The 14569-nt window shown below is 32.2% G+C and overlaps 1 protein-coding gene across 10 annotated transcripts in view; it reads right to left on the bottom strand.

Annotated features, from left to right (window-relative positions):
- The window catches only part of gek (serine/threonine-protein kinase gek), a 112103-nt gene that overhangs the window by 13867 nt on the left and 83667 nt on the right, over positions 1-14569 (bottom strand). For 6 of the 10 annotated variants that reach the window (XR_014179570.1, XR_014179571.1, XM_081988713.1 and 3 more), the window contains one exon: positions 3727-4192. Coding sequence is in view for 6 of the 10 variants with exons in the window: in XM_081988713.1 (XP_081844839.1) it covers positions 3727-4192 (466 nt within the window). In the remaining 4 variants the exon portion in view is untranslated. The remainder of the gene's footprint in view (positions 1-3726; positions 4193-14569) is intronic. The other 4 variants (XR_014179572.1, XR_014179573.1, XM_081988715.1 and 1 more) reach the window with 1 other exon arrangement.

Raw genomic sequence — 14569 nt, 5'->3', positions numbered from 1 at the left:
AAACTGTCAAATCCAAATGTGGTTCGAATTCCCCCGACCTGGCAACACTGCCTCGACGATTGACGTTTGGTTAAAATTGTTCCGTCTCACTCGACGGACCATAAACCGAAGAGAGATAGGGCACAGTCCCTTTCTACGTCACAGATATGCATGGTGTACCAAATAATGTGTTTTTCGTAGTAAAATGTTGCGTTTAAAAAAATAGTTTGGTCAAATATTTTTCTGAGAACTTCTAATTACTGCAAAATTGTTGGTTTACGACCCCATTGTCCTAAATCTTACAAAAAAATTGTTTAAAATGGTCAGAGGCCTGTAAGTATTATCGAGAACGTTCTGACAAGTTCTAGAAGCTTCCGCAAAGACCTGGAAGGTGTTGGAACGTTGCCAAAAGCTCTAAAAACTTCTTCAAAAGTCTGGAAAGTTTTAGAAAGTTGTAAAGTGCTCCAGAACGTTCTGGGTGATTGTAGAAGCTTCATCAAAGATTTGGAACGTTGCCAAAGGCTCTATAACCATCTAACAAGTGCTAGAACCTTCTGCATTTTTGGAATCCTCATTAAATTTCCTATCCAATAACATGAAAAAACACTACAACATTTCGTACAGTCAAAGAGAAAAGCGGTGCCAAAGTTTGAACTACCAGAAACACAGTTTGAAAGGACAGTCAGAGACAAAATCGCCTAGAAAACCCAATTGAAGTGAGAAAATAACAGTTTTAAATACATTTTTGGAATCCTCATTCAATCTCCTATTCAATAACCTGAAAAAACACTACAAAATTTGGTACAGTCAGGAAGAAAAGTGGTGTCAAAGTTTGAACTGACAGAAACACAGTTTGAAAGGACAGTCAGGAACAAAATCGCCTCTGAAACCCACTTGGAGTGAGAAAATGACAGTTTTGAATACATTTTTGGAATCCTCATTCAATTTTCTATTCAATAACCTGAAAAAACACTACAAAATTTGGTACAGTCAGGAAGAAAAGTGGTGTCAAAGTTTGAACTGACAGAAACACAGTTTGAAAGGACAGTCAGGAACAAAATCGCCTCTGAAACCCACTTGGAGTGAGAAAATGACAGTTTTGAATACATTTTTGGAATCCTCATTCAATTTTCTATTCAATAACCTGAAAAAACACTACAAAATTTGGTACAGTCAGGAAGAAAAGTGGTGTCAAAGTTTGAACTGACAGAAACACAGTTTGAAAGGACAATGAGAGACAAAATCGCCTGTAAAACCCAATTGGAGTGAGAAAATGACAGTTTTAAGCACATTTTTGGAATTCTCATTAAATTTACTATTCAATAACCTGAAAAAACACTACAAAATTTGGTACAGTCAGGAAGAAAAGCGGTTCAAAGTTTGAATTGCCAGAAACCCAATTTGAAAGGACAGTCAGAGACAAAATCGTCTGTAAAACGCACTGGAGTGAGAAAATGACAGTTTTAAATACATTTTTGAAATCCTCATTAAATTTCCTATTCAATAACCTGAAAAAACACTACAAAATTTAGTACAGTCAGGGAGAAAAGCGGTTCAAAGTTTGAATTGCCAGAAACCCAGTTTGAAAGGACAGTCAGGAACAAAATCGCTTTTGAAACCCACTTGGAGTGAGAAAATGACAGTTTTAAACACATTTTTGGAATCGTCATTAAATTTCCTATCCAACAACCTGAAAAAACACTAAAAAATTTGGTACAGTCAGGGAGAAAAGCGGTGTCAAAGTTTGAACTGACCGAAACACAGTTTGAAAGGACAGTCAGAGACAAAATCGCCTCTGAAACCCACTTGGAGTGAGAAAATGACAGTTTTAAACACATTTTTGGAATCGTCATTAAATTTCCTATCCAACAACCTGAAAAAACACTACAAAATTTAGTACAGTCAGGAAGAAAAGCGGTGTCAAAGTTTGAACTGACAAAAACACAGTTTGAAAGGACAATGAGAGACAAAATCGCCTAGAAAACCCAATTCGAGTAAGAAAATGACAGTTTTGAATACATTTTTGGAATCCTCATTAAATTTCCTATCCAATAACCTGAAAAAACAGTACAAAATTTGGTACAGTCAAGAAGAAAAGCAGTTCAAAGTTTGAACTGATAGAAACCCAGTTTGAACGGACAGTCAGAGACAAAATCGCCTGTAAAACGCACTGGAGTGAGAAAATGACAGTTTTAAATACATTTTTGGAATCCTTATTCAATAACCTGAAAAAACACTACAAAATTTGGTACAGTCAGGAAGAAAAGTGGTGTCAAAGTTTGAACTGACAGAAACACAGTTTGAAAGGACAATGAGAGACAAAATCGCCTGTAAAACCCACTTGGAGTGAGAAAATGACAGTTTTAAACACATTTTTGGAATCCTCATTAAATTTCCTATCCAACAACCTGAAAAAACACTACAAAATTTAGTACAGTCAGGAAGAAAAGCGGTGTCAAAGTTTGAACTGACAAAAACACAGTTTGAAAGGACAATGAGAGACAAAATCGCCTAGAAAACCCAATTCGAGTAAGAAAATGACAGTTTTGAATACATTTTTGGAATCCTCATTAATTTTCCTATCCAATAACCTGAAAAAACAGTACAAAATTTGGTACAGTCAGGAAGAAAAGCAGTTCAAAGTTTGAACTGATAGAAACCCAGTTTGAACGGACAGTCAGAGACAAAATCGCCTGTAAAACGCACTGGAGTGAGAAAATGACAGTTTTAAATACATTTTTGGAATCCTTATTCAATAACCTGAAAAAACACTACAAAATTTGGTACAGTCAGGAAGAAAAGTGGTGTCAAAGTTTGAACTGACAGAAACACAGTTTGAAAGGACAATGAGAGACAAAATCGCCTGTAAAACCCACTTGGAGTGAGAAAATGACAGTTTTAAACACATTTTTGGAATCCTCATTAAATTTCCTATCCAACAACCTGAAAAAACACTACAAAATTTAGTACAGTCAGGAAGAAAAGTGGTGTCAAAGTTTGAACTGACAGAAACACAGTTTGAAAGGACAATGAGAGACAAAATCGCCTGTAAAACCCACTTGGAGTGAGAAAATGACTGTTTTAAACACATTTTTGGAATCCTCATTAAATTTCCTATCCAACAACCTGAAAAAACACTACAAAATTTAGTACAGTCAGGGAGAAAAGCGGTGTCAAAATTTGAACTGCCACAAACACAATATTTGTAGATTACCGGTCAGATTTTTCTGGTAAAGTATAGTTATTTACCTAACAAGTGCGGAAAGTGATACTGATCCCGCACGAAACTGCAATTGTCCGACAGGCAGTTAAAGGGCGGAAAAGACGCTTTCCGCATGTGTGCACGAGTATCATTTTTCATTAAATTGAACGACAACGTATAGTAGAATTACTAAAATGTAGGCATCCGTTTGCAAAGATGATTAAAAGTGTATTCTTAATTGAGAAATCATATTAATTGATTTAAATGTTTTTTTTTTGTTTTAAAGAGTGCGGAAAAGTAACCTTTCCACACTAGGGCGGCAAAGTTACTTTGATTTGAACATCTCATAGAAAGGTTGGTGAAAATGGGTATTGTAACTTCAAAATTGCAGGTTTATTATTAAATTATTGTGAATTAATGTTGCAATGCGGTAAAGTGCACTTTCCGAGAGGAAAAAAAATTTACCCATCACTGGAAATTATCCAAAGAATAAAGTTATCCGGAGGTGAAAATACTGGCCCTTAAAAAACTCAAAGAACACTAACCTTGATCATATCGTGTAGGGACGACATGCTTCCTATACTAGCCGGATCCGGCGAGGGCGACGTGTCCGAGGGGCGGGGCAACGCGGGCGGCAAGTCGCGGGGGCGTGGCGGCGCCGCCCTTTTCGCCCCGTTATAAACGGTGGGGGCGGTGCGTAGCGGTATCGGATTCGAAATTTCGATGTAGGGACGCGATTTGCCGGTAGGAACGGGCGGCAGTGGCGCCTGTTTGGTTGGCTGAAAACGGTCAAACCCCCCAAGTAGAATGGTATTACTCGATTTTTTGTGAGGGAATACCCTTGGTTGAGGTGTGGGCGGTCCGTAGGACGCCTGATCAGCAAACTGGTCTACCAGGCTGGTGGTTAAATCGATCAGTCTTTGTTGTTGTATACTATCGCCCGGCCCCACGTGGCTTATGTGATTGAAGTTGGTTGGCGCTGATATTAGTTTGGAGCGTCTGTCCGTGTTTCTGGAATAATTCACCACAAATGTAGTTTTTGTGTTGCAAAGAAGAAAATCAACTTTGACGCCCTCTAGCGGCCAAACGGTACAACTTAGCCTGCTTAAGTCAACGTCACGCGGGAGCCCCATTCATTAGCTTTATTTTGTTATATGACGTATCTATACAAAATGTTTCAAATAAGCTAGTTATTCAGGATTTTAGGGGAGAGTGCGCTAAATATTGACTCAAATTTGGACTTAGTATAGAAAGTGACCTTTTTTACTAATTTCAAACTGAAGAACACGAATCAGACATCCATTTTTGTGAAAATTGACTTAATAGTCCAATTACAAGCTTTTGAGTCAATTTTCACCGTTTCAAAGTTAAAATCGAAGCTTTTCAGGCAATTTTTAAGCTAAAAATGTTAAAAACAATGTTAGAAAAATGAAAGGACTTAAAAACCCTAATTTTGACTTGTAACTAAGTTTTTCAAGCTAGAAACATAAAAATAACACTCAAACACCTGAAAATTGACTTGGTTGTCCAATTACAAGCTTTTCAGGCAATTTTTAAGCTAAAAATGTTAAAAACAATGTTAGAAAAATGAAAGTTGACTTAAAAACCTTAATTTTGACTTCTAACTAAGATTTTTCAAGTTAGAAACATAAAAATGACAATCAGACACCTGAAAATTGACTTAGTTGTCCAATTACAAGCTTTTCAGGTAATTTTTATGCTAAAAATGTTAGAAAAATGAAAGTTGACTTAAAAACCCTAATTTTGACTTCTAACTAAGTTTTTCAAGCTAGAAACATAAAAATAACACTCAAACACCTGAAAATTGACTTAGTTGTCCAATTACAAGCTTTTCAGGTAATTTTTAAGCTAAAAATGTTAAAAACAATGTTAGAAAAATGAAAGTTGACTTAAAAACCTTAATTTTGACTTCTAACTAAGATTTTTCAAGTTAGAAACATAAAAATGACAGTCAGATACCTGAAAATTGACTTGGTTGTCCAATTACAAGCTTTTCAGGTAATTTTTAAGATAAAAATGTTAAAAACAATGTTAGAAAAATGGAAGTTGACTTAAAAACCCTAATTTTGACTTCTAACTAAGATTTTTCAAGTTAGAAACATAAAAATGACAGTCAGATACCTGAAAATTGACTTGATAGTCCAATTACAAGCTTTTAAGTAAATTTTTAACATTGGAAAGTCAAAATCAAAGCTTTTCAGGCAATTTTTAAGCTAAAAATGTTAAAAACAATGTTAGAAAAATGAAAGTTGACTTAAAAACCCTAATTTTGACTTCTAACTAAGTTTTTCAAGCTAGAAACATAAAAATGACAGCCAGACACTTGAAAATTGACTTGATAGTCCAATTACAAGCTTTTTAGGCAATTTTTAACGTTCGAAAGTCAAAATCAAGGCTTTTCAGGCAATTTTTAAGCTAAAAATGTTAAAAACAATGTTAGAAAAATGAAAGTTGACTTAAAAACCTTAATTTTGACTTCTAACTAAGATTTTTCAAGTTAGAAACATAAAAATGACAGTCAGATACCTGAAAATTGACTTGGTTGTCCAATTACAAGCTTTTCAGGTAATTTTTAAGATAAAAATGTTAAAAACAATGTTAGAAAAATGGAAGTTGACTTAAAAACCCTAATTTTGACTTCTAACTAAGTTTTTCAAGCTAGAAACATAAAAATGACAGTCAGATACCTGAAAATTGACTTGATAGTCCAATTACAAGCTTTTAAGTAAATTTTTAACATTGGAAAGTCAAAATCAAAGCTTTTCAGGCAATTTTTAAGCTAAAAATGTTAAAAACAATGTTGGAAAAATGAAAGTTGACTTAAAAACCCTAATTTTGACTTCTAACTAAGTTTTTCAAGCTAGAAACATAAAAATGACAGCCAGACACCTGAAAATTGACTTGATAGTCCAATTACAAGCTTTTTAGGCAATTTTTAACGTTCGAAAGTCAAAATCAAGGCTTTTCAGGCAATTTTTAAGCTAAAAATGTTAAAAACAATGTTAGAAAAATGGAAGTTGACTTAAAAACCCTAATTTTGACTTCTAACTAAGATTTTTCAAGTTAGAAACATAAAAATGACAGTCAGATCCCTGAAAATTGACTTGGTTGTCCAATTACAAGCTTTTCAGGTAATTTTTAAGATAAAAATGTTAAAAACAATGTTAGAAAAATGGAAGTTGACTTAAAAACCCTAATTTTGACTTCTAACTAAGTTTTTCAAGCTAGAAACATAAAAATGACAGTCAGATACCTGAAAATTGACTTGATAGTCCAATTACAAGCTTTTAAGTAAATTTTTAACATTGGAAAGTCAAAATCAAAGCTTTTCAGGCAATTTTTAAGCTAAAAATTTTAAAAACAATGTTGGAAAAATGAAAGTTGACTTAAAAACCCTAATTTTGACTTCTAACTAAGTTTTTCAAGCTAGAAACATAAAAATGACAGCCAGACACCTGAAAATTGACTTGATAGTCCAATTACAAGCTTTTTAGGCAATTTTTAACGTTCGAAAGTCAAAATCAAGGCTTTTCAGGCAATTTTTAAGCTAAAAATGTTAAAAACACTGTTAGAAAAATGGAAGTTGACTTAAAAACCTTAATTTTGACTTCTAACTAAGTTTTTCAAGCTAGAAACATAAAAATGACAGCCAGACACCTGAAAATTGACTTGGATGTCCAATTACAAGCTTTTTAGGCAATTTTTAAGCTAAAAATGTTAAAAACAATGTTAGAAAAATGGAAGTTGACTAAAACCCCTAATTTTGACTTCTAACTAAGTTTTTCAAGCTAGAAACATAAAAATGACAGTCAGATACCTGAAAATTGACTTGATAGTCCAATTACAAGCTTTTAAGTAAATTTTTAACATTGGAAAGTCAAAATCAAAGCTTTTCAGGCAATTTTTAAGCTAAAAATGTTAAAAACAATGTTAGAAAAATGAAAGTTGACTTAAAAACCCTAATTTTGACTTCTAACTAAGATTTTTCAAGCTAGAAACATAAAAATGACAATCAAACACCTGAAAATTGACTTGGTTGTCCAATTACAAACTTTTCAGGCAATTTTTAAGCTAAAAATGTTAAAAACAATGTTAGAAAAATGACAGTTGACTTAAAAACCTTAATTTTGACTTCTAACTAAGATTTTTCAAGTTAGAAACATAAAAATGACAATCAGACACCTGAAAATTGACTTGGTTGTCCAATTACAAGCTTTTCAGGTAATTTTTAAGCTAAAAATGTTAAAAACAATGTTAGAAAAATGAAAGTTGACTTAAAAACCTTAATTTTGACTTCTAACTAAGATTTTTCAAGTTAGAAACATAAAAATGACAATCAGACACCTGAAAATTGACTTGGTTGTCCAATTACAAGCTTTTCAGGCAATTTTTAAGCTAAAAATGTTAAAAACAATGTTAGAAAAATGAAAGTTGACTTAAAAACCTTAATTTTGACTTCTAACTAAGATTTTTCAAGTTAGAAACATAAAAATGACAATCAGACACCTGAAAATTGACTTAGTTGTCCAATTACAAGCTTTTCAGGTAATTTTTATGCTAAAAATGTTAGAAAAATGAAAGTTGACTTAAAAACCCTAATTTTGACTTGTAACTAAGTTTTTCAAGCTAGAAACATAAAAATAACACTCAAACACCTGAAAATTGACTTGGTTGTCCAATTACAAGCTTTTCAGGCAATTTTTAAGCTAAAAATGTTAAAAACAATGTTAGAAAAATGAAAGGACTTAAAAACCCTAATTTTGACTTGTAACTAAGTTTTTCAAGCTAGAAACATAAAAATAACAGCCAGACACCTGAAAATTGACTTGGTTGTCCAATTACAAGCTTTTCAGGCAATTTTTAAGCTAAAAATGTTAAAAACAATGTTAGAAAAATGGAAGTTGACTAAAACCCCTAATTTTGACTTCTAACTAAGTTTTTCAAGCTAGAAACATAAAAATGACAGTCAGATACCTGAAAATTGACTTGATAGTCCAATTACAAGCTTTTAAGTAAATTTTTAACATTGGAAAGTCAAAATCAAAGCTTTTCAGGCAATTTTTAAGCTAAAAATGTTAAAAACAATGTTGGAAAAATGAAAGTTGACTTAAAAACCCTAATTTTGACTTCTAACTAAGATTTTTCAAGTTAGAAACATAAAAATGACAGTCAGACACCTGAAAATTGACTTGGTTGTCCAATTACAAGCTTTTCAGGTAATTTTTAAGCTAAAAATGTTAAAAACAATGTTAGAAAAATGAAAGTTGACTTAAAAACCCTAATTTTGACTTCTAACTAAGTTTTTCAAGCTAGAAACATAAAAATAACAGCCAGACACCTGAAAATTGACTTGGTTGTCCAATTACAAGCTTTTCAGGCAATTTTTAAGCTAAAAATGTTAAAAACAATGTTAGAAAAATGGAAGTTGACTAAAACCCCTAATTTTGACTTCTAACTAAGTTTTTCAAGCTAGAAACATAAAAATGACAGTCAGATACCTGAAAATTGACTTGATAGTCCAATTACAAGCTTTTAAGTAAATTTTTAACATTGGAAAGTCAAAATCAAAGCTTTTCAGGCAATTTTTAAGCTAAAAATGTTAAAAACAATGTTAGAAAAATGAAAGTTGACTTAAAAACCCTAATTTTGACTTCTAACTAAGTTTTTCAAGCTAGAAACATAAAAAATGACAGCCAGACACTTGAAAATTGACTTGATAGTCCAATTACAAGCTTTTTAGGCAATTTTTAACGTTCGAAAGTCAAAATCAAGGCTTTTCAGGCAATTTTTAAGCTAAAAATGTTAAAAACAATGTTAGAAAAATGGAAGTTGACTTAAAAACCTTAATTTTGACTTCTAACTAAGTTTTTCAAGCTAGAAACATAAAAATGACAGCCAGACACCTGAAAATTGACTTGGATGTCCAATTACAAGCTTTTTAGGCAATTTTTAAGCTAAAAATGTTAAAAACAATTTTAGAAAAATGAAAGTTGACTAAAACCCCTAATTTTGACTTCTAACTAAGTTTTTCAAGCTAGAAACATAAAAATGACAGTCAGATACCTGAAAATTGACTTGATAGTCCAATTACAAGCTTTTAAGTAAATTTTTAACATTGGAAAGTCAAAATCAAAGCTTTTCAGGCAATTTTTAAGCTAAAAATGTTAAAAACAATGTTAGAAAAATGACAGTTGACTTAAAAACCTTAATTTTGACTTCTAACTAAGATTTTTCAAGTTAGAAACATAAAAATGACAATCAGACACCTGAAAATTGACTTGGTTGTCCAATTACAAGCTTTTCAGGTAATTTTTAAGCTAAAAATGTTAAAAACAATGTTAGAAAAATGAAAGTTGACTTAAAAACCTTAATTTTGACTTCTAACTAAGATTTTTCAAGTTAGAAACATAAAAATGACAATCAGACACCTGAAAATTGACTTGGTTGTCCAATTACAAGCTTTTCAGGCAATTTTTAAGCTAAAAATGTTAAAAACAATGTTAGAAAAATGAAAGTTGACTTAAAAACCTTAATTTTGACTTCTAACTAAGATTTTTCAAGTTAGAAACATAAAAATGACAATCAGACACCTGAAAATTGACTTAGTTGTCCAATTACAAGCTTTTCAGGTAATTTTTATGCTAAAAATGTTAGAAAAATGAAAGTTGACTTAAAAACCCTAATTTTGACTTGTAACTAAGTTTTTCAAGCTAGAAACATAAAAATAACACTCAAACACCTGAAAATTGACTTGGTTGTCCAATTACAAGCTTTTCAGGCAATTTTTAAGCTAAAAATGTTAAAAACAATGTTAGAAAAATGAAAGGACTTAAAAACCCTAATTTTGACTTGTAACTAAGTTTTTCAAGCTAGAAACATAAAAATAACAGCCAGACACCTGAAAATTGACTTGGTTGTCCAATTACAAGCTTTTCAGGCAATTTTTAAGCTAAAAATGTTAAAAACAATGTTAGAAAAATGGAAGTTGACTAAAACCCCTAATTTTGACTTCTAACTAAGTTTTTCAAGCTAGAAACATAAAAATGACAGTCAGATACCTGAAAATTGACTTGATAGTCCAATTACAAGCTTTTAAGTAAATTTTTAACATTGGAAAGTCAAAATCAAAGCTTTTCAGGCAATTTTTAAGCTAAAAATGTTAAAAACAATGTTGGAAAAATGAAAGTTGACTTAAAAACCCTAATTTTGACTTCTAACTAAGATTTTTCAAGTTAGAAACATAAAAATGACAGTCAGACACCTGAAAATTGACTTGGTTGTCCAATTACAAGCTTTTCAGGTAATTTTTAAGCTAAAAATGTTAAAAACAATGTTAGAAAAATGAAAGTTGACTTAAAAACCCTAATTTTGACTTCTAACTAAGTTTTTCAAGCTAGAAACATAAAAATAACAGCCAGACACCTGAAAATTGACTTGGTTGTCCAATTACAAGCTTTTCAGGCAATTTTTAAGCTAAAAATGTTAAAAACAATGTTAGAAAAATGGAAGTTGACTAAAACCCCTAATTTTGACTTCTAACTAAGTTTTTCAAGCTAGAAACATAAAAATGACAGTCAGATACCTGAAAATTGACTTGATAGTCCAATTACAAGCTTTTAAGTAAATTTTTAACATTGGAAAGTCAAAATCAAAGCTTTTCAGGCAATTTTTAAGCTAAAAATGTTAAAAACAATGTTAGAAAAATGAAAGTTGACTTAAAAACCCTAATTTTGACTTCTAACTAAGTTTTTCAAGCTAGAAACATAAAAATGACAGCCAGACACTTGAAAATTGACTTGATAGTCCAATTACAAGCTTTTTAGGCAATTTTTAACGTTCGAAAGTCAAAATCAAGGCTTTTCAGGCAATTTTTAAGCTAAAAATGTTAAAAACAATGTTAGAAAAATGGAAGTTGACTTAAAAACCTTAATTTTGACTTCTAACTAAGTTTTTCAAGCTAGAAACATAAAAATGACAGCCAGACACCTGAAAATTGACTTGGATGTCCAATTACAAGCTTTTTAGGCAATTTTTAAGCTAAAAATGTTAAAAACAATTTTAGAAAAATGAAAGTTGACTAAAACCCCTAATTTTGACTTCTAACTAAGTTTTTTCAAGTTAGAAACATAAAAATAACAGCCAGAGACCTGAAAATTGACTTGATAGTCCAATTACAAGCTTTTAAGTAAATTTTTAACGTTCGAAAGTCAAAATCAAAGCTTTTCAGGCAATTTTTAAGGTAAAAATGTTAGAAAAATTAAAGTTGACTTAAAAACCCTAATGTTGACTTCTAACTAAGATTTTTCAAGTTAGAAACATAAAAATGACAATCAGACACTGAAAATTGACTTGAAAGGTCAATAACAAGTTTCTGAGCCAATTTTTTATTTAGAAATGTTGAAAACGATGACGGGGACAGAAAAATTTGGATACAATTTAAAAAAAAAAAAAATCTCAAAAATGGTTAGAGTTACATACATTTTCCATGACACAAAATTGTTCAGAATTACTTTTTGTGCCCAGTAGACTATTTCTAGTCAAATTTCAGATGTTTACACACTGAAACAAGGGAGGTACAAGGTGAAACGTGCCAGAAACTTACACAAAAAAAGTAGATTTTTGGAAATTTTTCACAAATTTTCCGTTGTCATTACGTTTCTGATTTTTTGACAGAATTACTAAGTAGGTGTTCTAGTATAACCAGAAAAAAAATCAAAATTTTCAGTCAGTGTATAAGCAAGTTACAGGGTGAAATGCGTAAAAGCGTCTTGAAGATTGACCTTCCAAAAAAAGAACTGATTTTGGGAATTTTTCACAAATTTTCTGTAGCCGTTACGGTCCTGATTTTTTGACAGAAATATTAAGTAGGTTTTCCAGTTTAAGCGTAAAAAATTCCAGGTAAATACAGTCAAAATTGACAAGAGAATTGGTTATAAATTTAACTGTTTTTTGCACACCCTGTATATGTCCAATCGTGTTCAAGTTAGCACGATGTGAAAGAGCAGTTCAAGACTAACATTTTGAGCTTTTTTAAGTTGCTGAAACTCGAAAAAATAACCGAGATACAGAATTTTCAAAATGTTGATGCAATTTCCAAAAAAAAGTCTAATATCTCAGAAACGGTTAGAGTTACGGAAATTTTGCTAGAGACCAAAAATGTTCAGAATGACTTTCTGCACCCAGTGAGGTAGGTTTACATTAAATTAGAACCGCGTAAACGCGGTCACAACTGGTAGATAGTCAGTTTCAAATTTAACTGTTTTTTGAACACCCTGTATATGACCAATCGTGTTCCGGTTAGCACGAGGTGAAAGAGCAGTGCACAACGAACATTTTGAGATTTTTTAAGTTGCTGAAACCCGAAAAATAACCGAGATACAGAATTTTCAAAATATTGTTGCAATTTCCAAAAAATGTCGAATATCTCAGAAACGGTTAGAGTTACGGAAATTTTATAAAAAACCATAATGTTCAGAATGACTTTCTGCACCCAATGAGGTAGGTTTACACTAAATTAGAACCTGGTAAACGCGGTCAGAACTGGTAGAGCGTTACTTTCAAATTGAACTGTTTTTTGGACACCCTGTATATGTCCAATCGAGTTGCGGTTAGTAAGAGTTGAAAGAGCAGTTTAAAGCGAACATTTTGAGCTTTTTAAAGTCGCTGAAACCCGAAAAATAACCGAGATACAGAATTTTGAAAAATGTTGTTGCAATTTCCAAAAAAAGTCAAATATCTCAGAAACGGTTAGTGTTACGAAAATTTTGCGAGAAACTAAAAATGTTGAGAATGACTTTCTGCACCCAGTGAGGTAGGTTTACGTTAAATTAGAACCGGGTAAACGCAGTCACAACTGGTAGAGGGTTAGTTTTAAATTTAACTGTTTTTTGAACACCCTGTATATGCCCAATCGTGTTCCGGTTAGCACGATGTGAAAGAGCAGTTCAAGACGAACATTTTGAGCTTTTTTAAGTTGCTGAAACCTGGAAAATAACCGAGATACAGAATTTTCAACATTTTGATGCAATTTCCAAAAAAAGTCGAATATCTCAGAAACGGTTAGAGTTACGGAAATTTTATAAAAAACCATAATGTTCAGAATGACTTTCTGCACCCAATGAGGTAGGTTTACACTAAATTAGAACCTGGTAAACGCGGTCAGAACTGGTAGAGCGTTACTTTCAAATTGAACTGTTTTTTGGACACCCTGTATATGTCCAATCGAGTTGCGGTTAGTAAGAGTTGAAAGAGCAGTTTAAAGCGAACATTTTGAGCTTTTCAAAGTTGCTGAAACTCGAAAAATAACCGAAATACAGAATTTTCAAAAATGTTGTTGCAATTTCCAAAAAAAGTCGAATATCTCAGAAACGGTTAGTGTTACGAAAATTTTGTGAGAAACTAAAAATGTTGAGAATGACTTTCTGCACCCAGTGAGGTAGGTTTACGTTAAATTAGAACCGGGTAAACGCAGTCACAACTGGTAGAGGGTTAGTTTTAAATTTAACTGTTTTTTGAACACCCTGTATATGCCAAATCGTGTTCCGGTTAGCACGATGTGAAAGAGCAGTTCAAGACGAACATTTTGAGCTTTTTTAAATTGCTGAAACCCGAAAAATAACCGAGATACAGAATTTCCAAAATTTTGATGCAATTTTCAAAAAAAGTCTCATATCTCAGAAACGGTTAGAGTTACGAAAAATTTTGCAAGAAACCAAAATGTTCAGAATGACTTTCTGCGTCGAGTGGACTAGGTTTGTATCCACTTAGAACTGGGTAAACGCGGTCAGAACTGTCAGAGCGTTACTTTCATATTTAACTGTTTTTGAACACTCTGTATATGTTCAATCGTGTTCCGGTTAGCACGAGGTGAAAGAGCAGTTCAAGACAAACGTTTTGAGCTTTTTTAAGTTGCTGAAACCCGAAAAATAACCGAGATACAGAATTTTCAAAAATGTTGTTGCAATTTCCAAAAAAAGTCGAATATCTCAGAAACGGTTAGTGTTACGAAAATTTTGCGAGAAACTAAAAATGTTGAGAATGACTTTCTGCACCCAGTGAGGTAGGTTTACATTATATTAGAACCGCGTAAACGCAGTCACAACTGGTAGAGAGTTAGTTTCAAATTTAACTGTTTTTTGAACACCCTGTATATGTCCAATCGTGTTCCGGTTAGCACGAAGTGAAAAAGCAGTTCAAGACGAACATTTTGAGCCTTTTTAAGTTGCTGAAACCTGGAAAATAACCGAGATACAGAATTTTCAAAATGTTGTTGCAATTTCCAAAAAAAGTCGAATATCTCAGAAACGGTTAGAGTTACGGACATTTTGCAAGAAACCAAAAATGTTCAGAATGACTTTCTGCACCCAG

This window comes from Ips typographus, linkage group LG10 (assembly GCF_016097725.1).
Source record: "Ips typographus isolate SLU linkage group LG10, UJ_Ityp_2.0, whole genome shotgun sequence".
NCBI classification, from domain to species: domain Eukaryota; kingdom Metazoa; phylum Arthropoda; class Insecta; order Coleoptera; family Curculionidae; genus Ips; species Ips typographus.
The sequence above is the reverse complement of the archived record's forward strand: the minus strand, read 5'-3'. Positions and strand labels throughout refer to the sequence as shown.